The sequence below is a fragment of the Pungitius pungitius genome, chromosome 11, assembly GCF_949316345.1.
Source record: "Pungitius pungitius chromosome 11, fPunPun2.1, whole genome shotgun sequence".
Classification (NCBI taxonomy): Eukaryota; Metazoa; Chordata; class Actinopteri; order Perciformes; family Gasterosteidae; genus Pungitius; species Pungitius pungitius.
In genome coordinates, this window is record NC_084910.1 from 20,348,115 (window position 1) to 20,366,505 (window position 18,391).

The 18,391-nt window shown below is 54.2% G+C and overlaps 1 protein-coding gene across 1 annotated transcript in view; it reads right to left on the reverse strand.

Moving 5' to 3' along the window:
- Positions 1-17,854, reverse strand: part of bcam (basal cell adhesion molecule (Lutheran blood group)) — a 30,194-nt gene extending 12,340 nt beyond the window's left edge. Inside the window, 1 exon segment of the mRNA XM_062565678.1 lies at positions 17,591-17,854. Coding sequence (XP_062421662.1) covers positions 17,591-17,639 — 49 coding nt within the window. The 5' untranslated portion in view covers positions 17,640-17,854.
- Positions 17,855-18,391: the final 537 nt, after the last annotated feature.

Consider the following 18,391-nt stretch of genomic DNA (forward strand, 5'->3'; position numbering starts at 1 on the left):
AGCCCCGCTGTCCTCAACTCTGTGAAAAGCGGGAAAAGGAGGACGTTCCTTCCCTCCTGGTCTCTGCTCGTCTTTGGACGAGGTCCTTTTACATTATCAAAATGAGAACGTATTGACACTTCAGTGAGGACGGATTGAGAGAGAGGGAGGGGGGGGGGGGTGGCTGACTCAGGGTATAAATAAAGGGAGAGACATTAAGGCTACAGCTAATCTCACTAAAAGGTTTAGCACAAAGTGCTGCCCCCCCCCCCCCCTCTTCCCCGCATCCTCGAATCAATTCATTCCAGCAAGTCATTTCCTGGGACACTGCAGATAAATACTAAGCATATAAAGTCCATCTTATGCCGAATTCACTGTTAAAAATCCAGCCGGTGGAGTGTGTGCATTGTGTTGTGTGTGTGCGTGTGTGTTCATGTGTGTGTGTGTGTGTGTGTGTTCATGTGTGTGCATTGTGTCGTGTGTGTGTGTGTGTGTTCATGTGTGTGTGTGTGCATGTGTGTGTGTGTGTGTTCATGTGTGTGTGTGTGTGTGTGTGTGTGTGTGTGTGTGTGTGTGTGTGTTCATGTGTGTGCATTGTGTCGTGTGTGTGTGTGTGTGTGTTCATGTGTGTGTGTGTGCGTGTGTGTGTGTGTGTGCGTGTGTGTGTGTCTTTGAGGACACAAAGGCACATGTTTGATTAAGATAAAATAAGCGCCCACAGACACTTGGTTCAGGAAGGGAAACACTATTAAAGATAAGTTGTAAGGTGAGCGAAAGGTGAAAGGGGGCCAACATGTGTCACCGGGGGTCTCAAATGTCTGCACGCGCACACACACACACACACACACACACACACACAGCGTGAAGGCTGAAACAAGCTGGGTCTCAAGCTCTACTTACAGTAACCTATTTACAGTACAAACACACCTGTCTGGCCTTCATATCTCAACGGCTCCATCCGTCAAACGGGCCCCCCCTCGCCCCCCCACCTAAACCCTCCCCCCCCATTCCGCCCGCCTGTCACAGTCACCTCGGCCCGCATTGTAGCACCAAGGTGTCTGGTTGGCCTGACAAAAGACCTGTCCCCGCGTGGACGGGTTGTCCACACAAGGCCAAGCTGAGGTAAACAAAGGGGGGGGGGTGGGGGGGGTGCTAACAGAGGGACTACTGGCAAACAACACCGACATGCTGCTTCCTGAGTCTATACTCGACGTTAAGTCCGCTGTGTGAATGGAGACGAGGACGCTCGACGTGACACTGAAGCTTTGGACCTTCGTGAGGCCTGAGGCTGCTTTTCTGTGACTTCAAGTGACCCACATGTTAAACTCGGGGGGGGGGGGGGGCGTCACCCTCCTGTTTTGTGCTGAGTGTTTTCACAGCAGATTTCAATGTGAATAAAAGTGAAAAAGGATTCTTGCGTGATCGTAGCCCCGTTTTGGTCCACATGAGAAGAACGGCTACTGCGTCCTCCTCCTCTCCGTGAGCAGTGCTGAGCAGCACTCTGCCCCCCCCCCGCCCCCCCTTCACTCCTAATGAGCCTCCGTTTTTGCCAGAAGAGGGAGGGAAGCCAGAGAGGACAGCGCCATTTCCACCACTTGAGCTGACAGCAGTTGCCTCTCGAAGCGCTGGTCCGATGCCCACGTGGGACGACACGAGAGGCCTGGGGGAGGCAGAGGGTGGAGATCCACTCCTCTGATTGGCCTCCATCATCCAGGAGCATAATTTCAGAACCAGCAGCTAACTGGGCTCCTGTGGGTGAGATGGAGTCTGTGGACGGCTCAGGAACCGGAGAGGATCGTCCCGTCTTTGTGCCCGAGCTGAAATACGAGAGCGCTTGCTGAATAAAGGGGGTCTTACAAGGGGGGGGGCGAGGGGGGGTCGCTCCTTAGGGGGCCGGTCAGCCGGGCGTGACAAGCTGGTGCCGCTGCGATGAGATAAAAGGCCACTGGAGCACGCGTTGATTTGTCCCTCCATTCTTTCCTTTCTCTACATCCCTCACACCCTTTTGCCGTTTTCTTATCTGTGTGCATTGCTAAAAACAGCCTGCCCCCCTGCCCCCCCCCCCGGTGCTCAGCGGGCTGGTAAAGCCTGCGTGTGAGGGGCAGATAGAGGGACGTGGGGGGGGGGGGCGTGGACACGCTGGCACAGCGAGAGGGCAAAGCAGAAGGCACAAAGGCACCAGAGCGTGGAAATGAGATGAGAACGACGGCCTCGTGTCTTCATGGAAGGATTCGATCGGGAGTTTGGAAGGAGGACCAGACAACAACAACAACAACAACAACCACAACAACAACCACAACAACAACCATCAGGGAAATAACACAACGACTCAGAGGACACAATGAGTCACTGCCTCCCAATGACAAGCAGGTCAGAGATCCAGGATCCCTGAATAAAAGGTGAACTCATTCATGGTGGGAATATATACGCCCCCCCCCCCCCCGTTGATTCATCCGTTGCAGCAACCAAAACAGATAAATCAGCGTCTCTCGTCGTATTTCAGGTGGATTTGTAGCCGTGATTTTATCAGGGGGGGGGGTCATGAGCCGCCTGCCTGCCGGGCCTATCGACACTCGCTGTCCCAGAACAGCGTTTAAGCCGGAGATTTAGAACGCTCTGTCTGGCCCTAAATCTTAAGTCCCCCCCCCCTGCCCGGCATACCTCGCGCACGGCCTGACTGCTGCCCCCCCCCTCCGCCCACCCGCGTCCCGTCTACCCCTACCTTACTCTCTCCCCCACTTTCTGTCTTTTTTTCCTATTATGGCGGATTAGCTCAGAATGCTTGGATGAACTTCAGTAGTTGGCGGGAGGGGGGGGGGGGGGGGGGGGTTTGTGGGGGGGCACAAAGTCACACATCAACACACACGGAATCGCTGGCTGGCAGATACGGTCACAAGCCCACTGGCACGGACACATGGAGCCTTCTGGAGTACAGAGGGAGCCATGTGGCACGCACACACACACACACACACACACACACACACACACACACACACACACACACACACACACACACACACACACACACACACACACACACACACACACACACACACTCCCAAGCTGAAACAGAGTGAAAGGTGCCGAGTCCAAACCAAAGCCTCCATTAATCCCCTGATCCCTCTGAGATAGAACAATTCAGAGTTAATTACTATTCTCCGGCATCCCCCCCTTTGCTTCTCTTTGATTTCTAAATCCAGTAAAGTCCCCCTTGTCCCGTCAGAGTAGATCTTCTACTGTAGGCCCGTCTTTGTCTCCCCTCTCACATCTGATTTGGGTTTTTTCCCCCCCGCTGCTCCTCCTGGCAGACTCTTCTACGCGATTACCTGCTGCAGTGAAATGAGAAATAAATATTGTTTAGAGCGCTCTGAAATGAACACACACACACACACACACACACACACACACACACGGTGTGCAGGTCTCTGAGGTTGTGGTTGCAGTTTGGAACCACAGTGGGTCTTATTAGAGTGGAGAGGGACCACATATATATTTATATTTATATTTATAGAAACGCTTCCTCAAACGCCTCCAGGTGTCCAACGGATGCAGATAGCTCATCACGCCGCTGTATCTTCTGTGTCTCCTTGACATATTTTACACAGTATTTTTAAGCAGTGACTGCATTCTCTTTGGGGGGTGGTTTCTACTTCCTGCATCGAGACAGTCGGGGCAGATAAGCCCGAGACGAGGAGATAGTGACTCGCCCCGTACATGGCACGCGCACACACACACACACACACACACACACACACACACACGCAGTGAGCATACCTCAAATATCATTCAGCATATGGAGCCAACGCACAACTGGCGAGTGGCCTGCAGATCACGCACATATTTCAGCGTAAAGGCGCGCGGGGGGGGGGGGGGATGTGAGCCTGGGAGCGAACACAAACACTGCCCCCCCGCTTCAACCTTCCAGCATTCCGGGGCTAATCGGCGCGATACGGCACACACCTGTCCTTTGCCAGTCAGCCCGACACCTCCCCAGGTCTGAGGTCTGAGGAGGTCTGAGGAGGTCAGAGGTCTGAGGTCTGAGGTCTGAGGAGGTCTGAGGTCTGAGGAGGTCTGAGGTCTGAGGTCTGAGGTCTGAGGAGGTCTGAGGTCTGAGGAGGTCTGAGGTCTGAGGTCTGAGGTCTGAGGAGGTCTGAGGAGGTCTGAGGTCTGAGGAGGTCGGTCCCACTAAACAGCTGATCCCTCGGGTCCTTTCATTCTCTCTTTCCCCGCGCCCCCCCTCGACCTTCCACGCACCCTCTTTTGATCCGTTTCCATGTAGGGAGCAGTTCTTTTTAAATGAAAGGAGTAGTGGTCGGTCTATGCTTTGAGAGGGGGGGTGGGGGGGTGTTACCACGGTAACAGACAGAGGTTATTGTTCGTAGCCAGACAGGCATTATTGTTCAAAGTGGGGAGTAGGGGCTTTTTTTTCCAGGGGTAGGTCAGGGATTGGAGCAGTGCAGCCCGGGGGGGGTGAATAACTAAAGCAGCGGGTCGGCGGGGTACACAGGTGGGTCACATCATTATTGATTGCCAGACATTATGTGGACAGCGGGGGGGCCACATACATTGTGGCTGGACATCAAAGGGGGGCTGCTGACACTGAGCCTGCAGTGAGGACAGACGCGTCCTCCGGTTACCTGCTGGAACCAAGGTGGGAACAGGAGAGCATGAAAATGACAGCATGAAACTAAAGGAAACGTCAGCCATAAATAATGGATTTGTTTTCATGAATCTTTCCCAATTTCTTTTTGTTTTTGTCTCCACATCAAAGCTCACCGGAGACTTTTAGCAGGTGCATGAATCCAACCCTCATAAAACCTGCCCCCCCCCACTGGGCTACGTTTAATTTACGCCTCATTAAATTATCATCCATTGCTCGGTTTTGTGATTAGAAAATAAATTGGACACAACGGATGAAATAAAAAGGGAAATGAGGTTTAAAAATTCAACATGAATCTGGACTGAATTCAGAAATCCACAATAGGAGGGAGAACAAAGCCGCACATGGTGACGCACCAGCGTTGTCTCGTCAAGTGATCGACTGGCAGATGGCTATCGGCTAAGCTAACTGCAGCCAGGTGATTACATCTGGAATGTGAGAAACCCGAGACACACGAAAACAACACGCGCCTCGACCTGCGCGGACCTGTGGCTCCGGGAGGCGGAAGATAGAGACACTGTGTGCTGATGAGGATGAAGGAGAGGAGGTGGGGAGGAGGAGGAGGAGGAGGAGGAGGGGAGGGGGCAGGTAAGGCCCTGGGGGGTTCGCTTGAAGAGACGAGTCCAAAACAAACAGCAGCCGGGACGTCGTCATGGACGGCGAAGGAGACAAAGGCAAGTAAACGCAAGGTGGTGAGAGGATGATGGGGGGGGGGGGGGGGGGTCAAAAATGCCTCAGCCACATTCTTCTCCCCGACCGAACGTCTCTCTCTCCTTTCCCGAATCGTCCTGTGCCGTGTCCTCCTCTCCAAAAACACCCTGGTCAGTGAGCACATGACCGGCCCAGTTGGTGAGCTTTAAAGATCCAACGAAGGCCACAAACTTCGCTGTTCCTCCGCTCTCATGCAAACACACGCCCAGTCGAGTCAAAATAGCTCGGAAAGGCAGCGCGGTGACATGAAGATTGAGTCTGACAGGCTGAGATAACGAGGATCCCAGACGCTGATAGCAAGGGGGGGGGGGGGACTGGCATGAGGATACGATGTGAATGGCCAGCATACCAGAATCAAAGGAAGAAATGAAGCAGACAGAAGGAGTGCGTCAGGGTGTCCTTCATCCAAATGCTTTAATCATCTTAATGACAGGCTGTCGTACAGAGAGCCTCTGACCGTCTTTGGGGGCTCAAATAAATATAAGTATGGCACATTCAAGTGTTGTTTACCAACTGAAGGAAACGGGGGTCTTGTTGTGGGTGTTTATCAGGAGCAGATGGTCCAGGTAGGCGTCGTAGAAAATAGTGTGCGCTTAGCTATCGGCTCCACCGCTACCCAGGCACCACCTCCTCCACCTCCTCCACCTCCAGGCATGAGGTAGGAGGGAGGGAGGGGGGGGGGGGGGTGCACGGCTGGGTGGTCAGCCTAGGAAAGTGAGGAGGAGGGAAATGGTATGAAAGTGGGACAGAAGGGAGGGGATGATGAAGATTGAAAAATGTAACACATATGCCCGAGTGACACAAGGAACGAGAGAGATTGAAAAAACACTTCATTGAAAAGGTAACAAAGGGGGGGGGGCGGAGGGAAAGAAATGCAAAGAGACGGCTGAAATGAAACGCATCCCGTCTGTGATCATTTGAGTGAATATTCATCGCCCTCAGCCAGTGCTTTTTATTACGGGGGGGGGGGGGGGTGGAAAGACAGGGGATAAAAGCAGGCGCCATACTATTGAACTTGTTTCATTGGAGGAACTCAAAGGTGCTGCACAGCTGGACCTTCCGTCATTTATTCACTGTGTCCTAAATCACGGGCCTCATGAAAGATACACTTTTTTCATCTTTTCATCAAAAGGCCCGATTTGACCACCACAAAGTAAGAATTGTTTCGCCGTTATGATGCGAGTCGCAGATGTGAGTCTGTGTCTCACCAAATGTCCCGAGGACGCGCTCGCCTTTTAATACCCGGGTTTGAGTTGCACACATTCTGCGAGTGGGTTGGGGGCCCTTGGGGTAATTTTGACATTCATGGTGGGAAAGGTTTGCAGAGGCAAAAAAAAACATGCTGCTACAGGAGGAGGGGAAAGAAAAGGAAGGAGAGGAGGGGGGGGGGAAGTGAGAAGGACCAAAGACGTGTGAGCTGAGGAATGTTGAAGAGACGTGGGCCAAATGACAGGAGACATGGACGCCGCCGATCTGTAAGGGGACGCCTGTGAGGGGACGGCTGTGAGGGGACGCCTGTGAGGGGACGCCTGTGAGTGGACGCCTGTGAGGGGACGCCTGTGAGGGGACGCCTGTGAGTGGACGCCTATGAGTGGACGCCTATGAGTGGACGCCTGTGAGGGGACGCCTGTGAGTGGACGCCTGTGAGGGGACGGCTGTGAGGGGACGCCTGTGAGGGGACGCCTGTGAGTGGACGCCTGTGAGGGGACGCCTGTGAGGGGACGCCTGTGAGTGGACGCCTATGAGTGGACGCCTATGAGTGGACGCCTGTGAGGGGACGCCTGTGAGTGGACGCATGTGAGGGGACGCCTGTGAGTGGACGCCTGTGAGGGGACGCCTGTGAGGGGACGCCTGTGAGTGGACGCCTGTGAGGGGACGCCTGTGAGTGGACGCCTATGAGTGGACGCCTGTGAGGGGACGCCTGTGAGTGGACGCCTGTGAGGGGACGCCTGTGAGTGGACGCCTGTGAGGGGACGCCTGTGAGGGGACGCCTGTGAGTGGACGCCTGTGAGTGGACGCCTGTGAGGGGACGCCTGTGAGTGGACGCCTGTGAGGGGACGCCTGTGAGTGGACGCCTGTGAGGGGACGCCTGTGAGGGGACGCCTGTGAGTGGACGCCTGTGAGGGGACGCCTGTGAGGGGACGCCTGTGAGTGGACGCCTATGAGTGGACGCCTATGAGTGGACGCCTGTGAGGGGACGCCTGTGAGTGGACGCCTGTGAGGGGACGCCTGTGAGTGGACGCCTGTGAGGGGACGCCTGTGAGGGGACGCCTGTGAGTGGACGCCTGTGAGGGGACGCCTGTGAGTGGACGCCTATGAGTGGACGCCTGTGAGGGGACGCCTGTGAGTGGACGCCTGTGAGGGGACGCCTGTGAGTGGACGCCTGTGAGGGGACGCCTGTGAGGGGACGCCTGTGAGTGGACGCCTGTGAGGGGACGCCTGTGAGTGGACGCCTGTGAGGGGACGCCTGTGAGGGGACGCCTGTGAGTGGACGCCTGTGAGGGGACGCCTGTGAGTGGACGCCTATGAGGGGACGCCTGTGAGTGGACGCCTGTGAGGGGACGCCTGTGAGGGGACGCCTGTGAGGGGACGCCTGTGAGTGGACGCCTGTGAGGGGACGCCTGTGAGTGGACGCCTGTGAGGGGACGCCTGTGAGGGGACGCCTGTGAGGGGACGCCTGTGAGTGGACGCCTATGAGGGGACGCCTGTGAGTGGACGCCTGTGAGGGGACGCCTGTGAGGGGACGCCTGTGAGGGGACGCCTGTGAGGGGACGCCTGTGAGTGGACGCCTGTGAGGGGACGCCTGTGAGTGGACGCCTGTGAGGGGACGCCTGTGAGGGGACGCCTGTGAGTGGACGCCTGTGAGGGGACGCCTGTGAGTGGACGCCTGTGAGGGGACGCCTGTGAGGGGACGCCTGTGAGTGGACGCCTGTGAGGGGACGCCTGTGAGGGGACGCCTGTGAGTGGACGCCTGTGAGGGGACGCCTGTGAGGGGACGCCTGTGAGGACGTCCCCTGCAGACTGAAGGGGCAGCGCGTCGTACGTCAGGCCTCATTGACGACCTTTTGAGAACATGTGACCCCGTAGGGGACCGAGGCCCCAAAGTGGGCACCAGGTCAGATTCATATAAAGAAATAATCACGACCATCTTTTCAATGAGCTCACGGTTTTCTCCTCTTTTAGTCGTTTTTTTCTGTTGCAAATGCGGGAAACGAACAAAACTTCAGTAAAAAAAACAAACAGAAAAACGTTCCGAACTCCCCCGCCGTGACGGAGAGAGGAAAAACAGCAGATTTCACATAGCTCATAATGCCGTCGTGTGAAAACAGCCGATAGCAGCTTCTGTGTTTATCTGATAAATGGCTTCATTTTGGACCGCGGCTCTACGTCCAAACCAGCTGTCGCGGGCAAACAGAATCACCGCGACGTGTCACTGCGAGCAGCTAACGCGGCTTGTGGGGACACCTGCGGACCGGGCCTGGCTCCGTGCTGATAGGGGAGCTTGGCTCTCGCGCTCCAGGAGCCAACGTGGGCCCAATGGCCTGGATGCCGTCTCGTGTTTGCACTGGAAGCTTTGGCTGCCCTCTGTGAGTCAACTGACTGATAATCCACAGCAGGGTGCTGTGACCACACCGCGGAGTGGGAACAGAGCGACACAAACAAGGGAAAAAGAAACACACACACACACACACACAGAGAGATATGAAACAGGGGAATTCAGAGAGATTAACAGGGGTGGGAAGGGGGGGTGGGGGGGGTGTCAAAAGACGGGGAAAGGCGAGGAGACAGTGAAAGGAGGAAATGAGGCCACATGGAGAAAGGAGAGCACATTGTGTTGTAAGTGAACACATGCAACACGATCTGGAGCCCATGAGGCCGTCACTGCCTTTGTCCTGCTAAAACATGCCAACCCTCCCCAAAGGCAGGCGGGAGAGATAGGGGAAGAAAGACTGGGTGTGGGGGAGGGAGGGAGGGAGGGAGTGTTGGATGAAGGACACAACTTCCTGTTCGGATACTTGGATACAGCCGAAGCGAGGGAGGAGAGGACAGGTGGGCGGCCACAGGGAGACAAGTCTGCCATTGTTTGCCCGGCTAGCATGTAGCATCTCTCACCGGCCGAGCCACCAAGTTAGCATTAGCGGGGGGGGGTCACGGCTGCATACCGGGCCTCGGCTTGCTGTGCACCGTCATGCCGATGGTGGGCCGGGTTCTTGATGCTCCCCTGAACCGTTGCACCAACTGCTGCTAAAGCGGTGCCAAACGGACACCCACACACAACCCCACCCCCCCCACACACCCCCACACACCCACACCAACAGATGGGGCGAGGTGGGGGGTGTGTGTGAGGGGGTGAAGAGCTACCGTAAAGGGTGCAGGCAGCGGATGGTAGGTTTTCTTTTGGCTGGCTTTAACTTGCCAACTTCCTTGCCAAGGAGAACACGCTCCAATCCCCAAAGAAGCACCAGCTGGTGTAACAGAGACCGCAACCATGGCGGCGCAATATGACACGATGCAGACAGGAGGCCTCCACCAACATGAGACCATGCAGACAGGAGGCCTCCACCAACATGAGACCATGCAGACCAACGTGAGACGAGGCAGGACACACGGGGTGAGAACAACATTAAAGCTGCAACAAAAGCGTGTCCTCCGTTTCATTCGCCAAAATAAAAATCTAACGAGTGTGTACTAAGCATGTGAATGTGAGGCCCCCCCCCCGGGTGCAGTGACGGACTCCACCGCTGTCCCGTCACCAGCTGGTACTGCCATCGTTACACACACACACACACACACACACACACACACACACACACACACACACACACACACACACACACACACACACACCTATTTATAACCTCCGTCAATCCAGGTGTTCATGCACACGCGTGTGCGATCGCACACACGGTGTAGCGGTTGGTCGGGTTTCTCCCTTTTTACTCGCGCCTCAACGCGCTGCCCTCCTTCCCTCTCCACCTCGTCTCCTTTCTTCTCTCTCTCTGCTGTGTCGATACTCGACACTAAATACCTGCATTCCGGGCGTTCTCAACAACGCAGCCTTGTTTCGGGTGCAGGGAGAGAAGGACCTCGCCGAAAAGTGGGTCCAAAAGGTGAGGAGCCCCGCGGGATGGACTGGGGTTCAGTGGGATGCGCTCGGCCCTCCAACGCCGGAGTCCAGTCCGTAAAGAAAATAGAAGGCCACTTGTGAGCTGATGAGAGACTATGATCCCAGGATCCTCCGAGATGACGCCGGGCCACGCGGCTCCGTCGGTGACTTCGTGGGTTTCCGTGGTAACATTAAGTGATGGAACATCCAACGTCCAACAATTAGTCTACCAATCAAAACACTCCACTAGAAATGAATTGGTCCCAGTTTTTAAAGTCATTTTTTTGGACATGTGTATTAATTGTGGTTCATTATGGCTTCATCTTTGTTCATTTAATCTCTTTGGAAGACATTTTAATGGTTTAGAGGAGACTGGGATTTGTACTATTTGGTGTTTTTATAGACCAAACAATGAACTTAAAGTAGAAAATAAGCAAACAAATCAATAACAACTAATCATTAGCTGCAGCCGAAGTCAAAATGATTTACGCCAAGCTACTTGAAATTGTTGTTTTAATTTGATTTATTTTAATTTGCTAAAATATTCCTTTTCACATAATGGAATTGATTTCTCGCCGTAAGTAGAAGTGCGTAATGAAAAGCAGTGACATACGCCCCCCCCACCCCCCTGCCCCTCCCTCTGCCTGTCCCCCTTTGTCAGGCCTTATTATTGAACACGTTTCCGCTCTGCCCCTGCCATTAACCAACCCTCTCACACACACGCACACACGCACACGCACACGCACACACACACACACACACACACACACACACACAGCTAATTGACATGTGGAGTCGCTGCATCTTTCATCGTTCCCCACAGAGACAAATCTCAAAGTGTGTCTGTGTGTGATGTGAGTGGAGAACGGGATCAAAGTGGGTCCTCGGAGCTGCCTGTCCGAGTCCTCTCTGCGTCTCTCAGCCTCCCTCAGCATCCTCAACCCCCCCCGCCCCCCCCCCCACTCACTTCTCTCGGCTGTATCTCTGACGCCGCCGCTCTTCAAAAGGGGGCCGTATGTTCGGCGAGCTTCTGCCTGATAATCATTCTGTACGAATAATTGTTGAGTGAATTGCGTCCCGGTGCTGCGACGTGGCCGGGGGGGGGCGGCGAATGCACGACGCTCTCGGGCCAAAACCCAGAGTTGTAATGACTTTATCCCTTAATAACAAGAGGCTAAATGGGTTAGGCACCATGTAAGTCTGACATTATCCCCACAATAACTATCCATCACCTTTGTTGTTCTGCAGATTGCACAGACGCGTAATTGGGAATCATTTAGCCTGATGGAGTCATAACCCAATTGAAAGCCATTGATTTTGGATTAAATATTGATATGGACCGGGAGCAAGCATGTACTTTTCTCATGCCAGGCCGAATGAAGATGAAGCCCCTGAAACTGGACTCTCTTAGTATTACCAGAATATGAAGACGACTGACCAACAACCCAGGAGATTCGGCGTTGAATTTCCCAAATTGGATCAGCAAGCTGAAGAGCCCTGTTGGTGCACAGTACACAAGCTCTAAATCTGGTTTGACTGCTGCAAAGAGACATTGAAGACTTCTGGCTTTCCCAATGCCATTAACTGGACCCTCAGTGGAAGAAAAATAATTACCTCGCCCTACTGCTCAGAACCACGAGGGATCGGAGACAATCGATTAGACAACACATGGCCCGTAGGACGCATGTATCTGGTGTCTGTCCCCCGGCAGGGACGAGACACGTGAGGAGAAGGGACAGAGGAGAAAAACACTGATTCCAGGGAGAGACGTAACCAACAGAGAAAAAAAGAGACTCAAACTCAAAGTCGAGAACAGAGAACAGGAAGAACATTAACAGTCGCAGCACGGTAACTTTACTCTTCTCCTTCAAAGTCAAGTTCATACAGGCACAGGGGAGGTGGGAGCTTCGGAAAGGAAAGGTAAGGTAAGGTAAGGTACGGTAAGGTAAAGTATGGTAAGGTACGGTAAGGTAAGGTATGGTAAGGTATGGTAAGGTATGGTACGGTACGGTACGGTAAGGTAAGGTATGGTACGGTACGGTACGGTAAGGTAAGGTAAGGTATGGTAAGGTAAGGTACGATACGGTAAGGTAAGGTACGGTAAGGTAAAGTATGGTAAAGTATGGTAAGGTAAAGTATGGTAAGGTACGGTAAGTTACGGTAAGGTAAGGTATGGTAAGGTACGGTAAGGTAAGGTACGGTAGGGTACAGTAAGGTAAGGTATGGTAAGGTATGGTAAGGTATGGTAAGGTAAGGTAAGGTAAGGTAAGGTATGGTAAGGTAAGGTAAGGTATGCTCCGCTAAGGTAAGAGACAAAAAAACAAAGGAGAGTTTTGTCCTCTGGCGAGTCCCGAAAACTGAGACGGGATCAGTTCATTCAGCGATGACGTGCCGGCCTGGTCCTCAGGTAACGTGGGGAGACCCCTCTCCTCACACAACCTCACGCCCAACACCCCCCCCTCCCCCCCACTCTTCCTTCCCCTCATGCAGGATTAATGTTCCCACTCAGTCTCTCAGGTCCCCACGGATCAGTTAAAGCAATACAATCTCATTGTCAAACACTAACCAGCCTCACTGGAGAGTTTAACCACCGCTGCTTAACCATTAACTAGATTAAAGGGAGGGGGGGGCAGGAATGTTCTCTGACAGATGGGTAAGGGATCTTGGACGTATAAAGTGCTTGAAGAAGAAGAGTAGCCATCCACACATGAACACATCTGGACCCTTTACACATCTGGACCTTGGACACACACTCTGAAACCACTCCTTTGGAAGAACCACTGGCTCAGCGGTGCATTCAGGTACCGACCCACAGGCCTGACCCCACAGGCCTGAACCCACAGGCCTGAACCCACAGGCCTGAACCCATGCGGCGGCAGCATGGGAAGTAATTACCGTGAAGTTGAAGAAGAATGTCGAATACTTGAAAAATCTAGCTCGAAGCAAGCTAAAAACATGCCGAATACGCACTTTCTCTCCTGTACCCACGCAAGACATGCGTGTGGAAAGACACGGTGTGAAAGACAGAGGTGGTAATGGAACCCAAGTGTGTGTGTGTGTGTGTGTGTGGGAGGGGGGGGGTGGGGGGGGATACATTCAACAACTGCTGCTGAGGCAACTGTTGAAGTCTGAAAAGCAACAGCTTGCGGGTCTCCCAGAGGACGATTCGCCAGCCAACAGTCAGATGGAGGGGTTTAGGGCTGTGGGGGTGCAGGGGGGGGGGGGGGGGGGTGCAGGGGTTAGGATTTCCTCTCAACCGCCAGGAAAATGATCTCCTTGGCAACGGATCCAGGCCTTTCCCCATTCCTAATTGGCATGCGTCAATCCGGACGTACTCCGCCCGTCTGAGCCCCACTGCTGCTGCTATCTCCGCTTGTATCGCCTTTGTTCGTTTCACCCCCTCCTCCCCCCCTCCCCTCCCTCCCCCCCCTCCCCCTTCACTGTCGCACGCTACATGATTGATCAAAGCAGCCGGTCACCCAAAGGGAGTAGTAGCAATACCATCTTCTGTGTTTTTTACGACACAGAAATGCCCACCGTGCCGACAACAAGACGGCGAGGGACAGGGGCGGTGGGGGGGGGTGGGGGCCTTCGTCTGCAGCACTCTTCATCTAAATGGATTGGCAGCACTTAACCTCGTCTCTCTCTCTCTCGAAAGAGCTTTTTCAATTTTTCCTCGCCCACCCTCCCGTGCGCATACGTCGGGGGACAAGGACATCCAAACAGAGACTCCTTTCCAGGGCTGCGTTTTGAAATTGCCCCCCCCCCACCCCCCACCATCATCTTCCTCCCTCGAGAACAGAACAACACGACTGCGTTGGAGGCTTCGCGACAGTCGGCCGCAATCCTCTCCCGTCCCGTCTCCGGGTCCCTCCTCTGTTCTGCTTCCTCCCTTCACTCCCACCAATGAGACCCAAACCACGTTCTATAGACAGCTTCTTCTGAGACTGAGAGGGAGAAGCAGTGAACATGCCAAGTGGGGGGAGGAGGGCCAATTGTTATTTTTGAATCTTCAACAGTGGCCGTAAATCTGTCGGAGTGGGCGGTGGGGGGGGGGGGGGGGGGGGGGGGCGATGGCCGTGAATGCGAGATTAGGGTTATTAGCTGTGAACAATGCACGAAAAGAGCAGAGAGGCAACAGGTAAAATCACAGCGAGCACAAACACAAACACAACTGGGCTTTAAAAAGAAAAGAAGGCGGAGTAGAAAAGACGCACAAAGACGGGCAAATAGGCCTTTTGTTTATGTATGAGTGGAAGTGGAAGTGGGGGTAATCACAGCTTAGGCTGCAGTTCTTTTGAAGCTCCTGCAGGGATTCGAGAACAAAAAGCCTGTGGTGGGGGGGGGGGGGGGCAAAGTCGTTCCTCCCAACCTGACTTAAGATTACCCGCGTGCACTGATGCCTGATACACACTGCTGTACTGGCACAATCCCCCCCCTGAGCTCAATGATTACTAAATGGACTCCCTGACCCGGGCCAAACACAATTGATCTTAAGTGACTAATATTTAACTGCCCCCCCCCCCCCGGTCGCTCGGCTCGGTCGGTCCCAGTCAGACCACAAGAATGCACCCCGGATGTGGGCGAAACGCGGCTTCGCACCTTCAGCGGTGCAGACGGAGGCCACATTGTGGCCCCTTGTTTGTACACGGATTACTGCCTGCAACCTGCGGCGAGAGAGGTGGGTGGGGGGGGGGGAGCCCTCGCTCATAGAATCTGATGACAAACAAACACACACACTTCAGCGCGAGCTCCGACGTGTCGCGAGGAATGCGACTCATTCCATCCCGGTGCTCCGTAGCACCAGTAACTCACACACACACACACACACACACACACACACACACACGAGCAGAAGGGCGATGAATCACCCCAATAAGTGAAGTTCTTCCACTCCAAGCCCCCCCCCCCCCCCCTCAGAGGGAAAAATAACACGGGGGCAAACGTGGACTTGCTCTCCCGTCAATCTGTCACTCACTGCTGTATGAGCGCAGGTTTCCAGCAGTACGTAACCTCACAATCCTCCACATGCGCGGGTGGCCGCACAGGTGTGTTCATTTGAGGCAGTGCACCCCCCTCCTGGTGAGGGAATGCGTGCCGTATATGTGCATGCACGTTTGCTGCTTGCTAACGCGTGTGCACGCTTGCAAGGAACCGGAACCGAGTGCCGCGCTGTAAAAGAATTCCCCCTTTTTCCTCCTGGAGGCTAAATGGCTCTTTTTCTGGCCCTAATACCATACTAATTACACAGGTCCCCAGGGGGTGCACTTTTGAAATGGCGCTGGCAGGAGAAGGGGGGGGGGGGGCTGAAAATGAAAAGTGAGGAAATGACTGCGGGAGTTAAGGTGGCCATAGACAAAGAGTGTGAGACTTTAACACCTCGGATTCTCTCCGCCGGCTGCCCGCCACTTTGGAGTCTCTTCTGAACTCATCTGACCTTTGACTCTCCTTTTGTCTCCTAATGTCACTTTGTTCTTTTTATCCCACAGAATGAGGAGAGGCGGGGGGGGGGGGGGCAGTGACATCGTTGGAGGGATTGTATTTCAACTTCAGTCTCTGTGTGCTTCTGAGAGCCTTTCAGCGCTGAGATGTTCTTTCCTCACTGAGGACCATGCGGCGATGAAGTCGCGTCCCTCCGCCCGTCAGCTGATGCTCGTCCCCGCCCCCCCGGGGGACAGAATAAATGGCTTCTCTGGAGCGTCGTGCTCAGAGGGGACATGGTTTGTGCGTGTGACCAGTGATGGTGAGAATGTGGGTCTGTGGGACAGAATCCCAGAGAGACACAAGCAGCGCTGCTATTATTAGACCAAACTATGCGAGGGCCCGACTTTACTAACGGAAGAATTCTACTTTTGTAGGGAAGAAATGACTTTCCTTCCAACAGATTTTTCATCCTGGTGGGGGGAGGAGGGGAGGAGGGATGGGGGGATGGGGGGATGGGGGGGTGGGGGGCACACACCTGGAACTGCTCCTTTAAATCAAAAGCACTGCGGCTGTACAACACGGCAGCCATCAATTACAGGGAACTTTTTAGAAGACACCTGGAGGACAGACAGCCAGCAAAGCACCACTGACGCCAGGTGTGGGGGGGGGGGGGCAGTGGTTCTGCCAAAGCAGATCTGGACTGGTGCAGAGGCGGGAGGTGGAACGCGAAGGGAGGGGGGGGCTGATATACAGTAAAGAGCTTTACAGCAGTAGGGCGAGGACGGCAATGACCCCCCCCCCCCCCCCGTCCGTCCGTCCGTCCGTCCGTCTGTCTGTCCGTCCTCCTCACCCCCCCACCGCCCCGCCCTCCTCGCCCCCCTCCCTCCACCGCCCCGCCCTTCAGCTCATCCCGCGACAGGAATTAGACAGGACTTTCAGAAGATGACCACAGAGACCAGCATCAAAGAGTCCTCTGTGGTGGTTGTTTGAGGAGGGGGGGGGGGGCTGATGGGAGAAAACCGGGCCCATAATAAGCTCTCAGCCTGGAGCGTCCAGAGCCGCTTTGCTCGTGACGTCACAACCTTTACTTTGACGGGGATCACGTGAGGCTCCAACAGAAATGGGCTCAGGGTCTCTGGCGAGGCGCGCGGCCAGCGGAGGACGCGCGCATCAAAGCGCTGCAGACAGGCGAAATAAAAGCCCCCCCCCCCCCCCCCCCCCCCCCCCCCCCCCCCCCCCCCCCCCCCCAGTGCAAAGGAAGAGGACACCTGTCTGATGTCCGAAACATAATGGAAACTTTATTTTGTAGATTTGTCTTTTAAAATACACACCAGCTACAAATGGTGGTGATTTTATTTGACACTTCAATATGTTGAACCGGGAACGAACGACGGCGCGCCCCCCCTTCACCCCCCCGTTAAAACGTCCCGGCAGCGGAGACCCGCCGGTGGGCCGCGGCCGGGGCGGGGGGGACCCGACGGCTCCGGTCTTTACCCCCCCCCCCCCCCCCTGCAGTGTGCGCGCTCGGGTTCACCTGCTCCGCCGCTAGCAGGTTTCTCCGGACCCCCCCCCCCCCCAGCTCGACCAAATACAGAACTCCTCCAACACCGCGGAGGAGTAAAGTCGCCACCAGCAGCGCGGAGACAGCTTTGCAAACTCATGAGGGGGGGGGGGGGGTAAATGTAGCGGAAAGTATCAAAGGGAATTACCTTGAAATGCACAGAGCAGCAAGGTGCACGCGAGAAAGGTTCCGTCCATGGCCGCTTCTCCAACTTCTTCTTCTTCTTCTTCAGGGGAAAGTAAGTCACCGTGTTTGTGGTTTAGAGGAAGTCTGGCAGCAGCGACTCTTCTTTCTTCTTCTTTCAAATAAACGCTGCTCCGCCGTCTCTCTCTCTCTCTCTCTCTCTCTCTCTCTCTCTCTCTCTCGAAATTTGATGCTGCTGCTGGCAGTCTTCTGGTTGATGTATTTGCACAAAAGGTGCCCCTGCCCCTCCTCCTCCTCCCTCACACACACACCACAACCCCTCCCCAATCTCTCTCTCTCTCTCTCTCTCTCTCGGTGAAAGAGCTGCTTGACTAATCGTGAAGGTCCACTGGGGCCCACAGAATTCTTAAAAGTGATTTTATCTATGAGTCTCTCTCACTGCAGCACCCAAAATGTTCCCTTCTTACAAAATGACCCAAAGCGTATAATGTATCTCACATTAAACGTGCTCGTAGCTCTATCATGGTCAAATAGTTCTATATGGGAAACAAATCAAGTTTTTGATTAAATCCATTTTAATATTTTGGTTATTGTCGAGCTAATGTAGGAAATTGGGTGGATGCAATGTATCGTTTAAGGCAGTTAATTAATCATCATTCAGATGTCTTGATCTTCAAACTAATTGGTTGGAATTGAAGTCCCTTATTTAATGTAGGATTTAACTGCCGTGCTCCACAGACAGATTTCCTTCCTTCAGGCCTTTAACTCGGCATTCGTCTGAAATTATGATTATTTAACTTTCAAA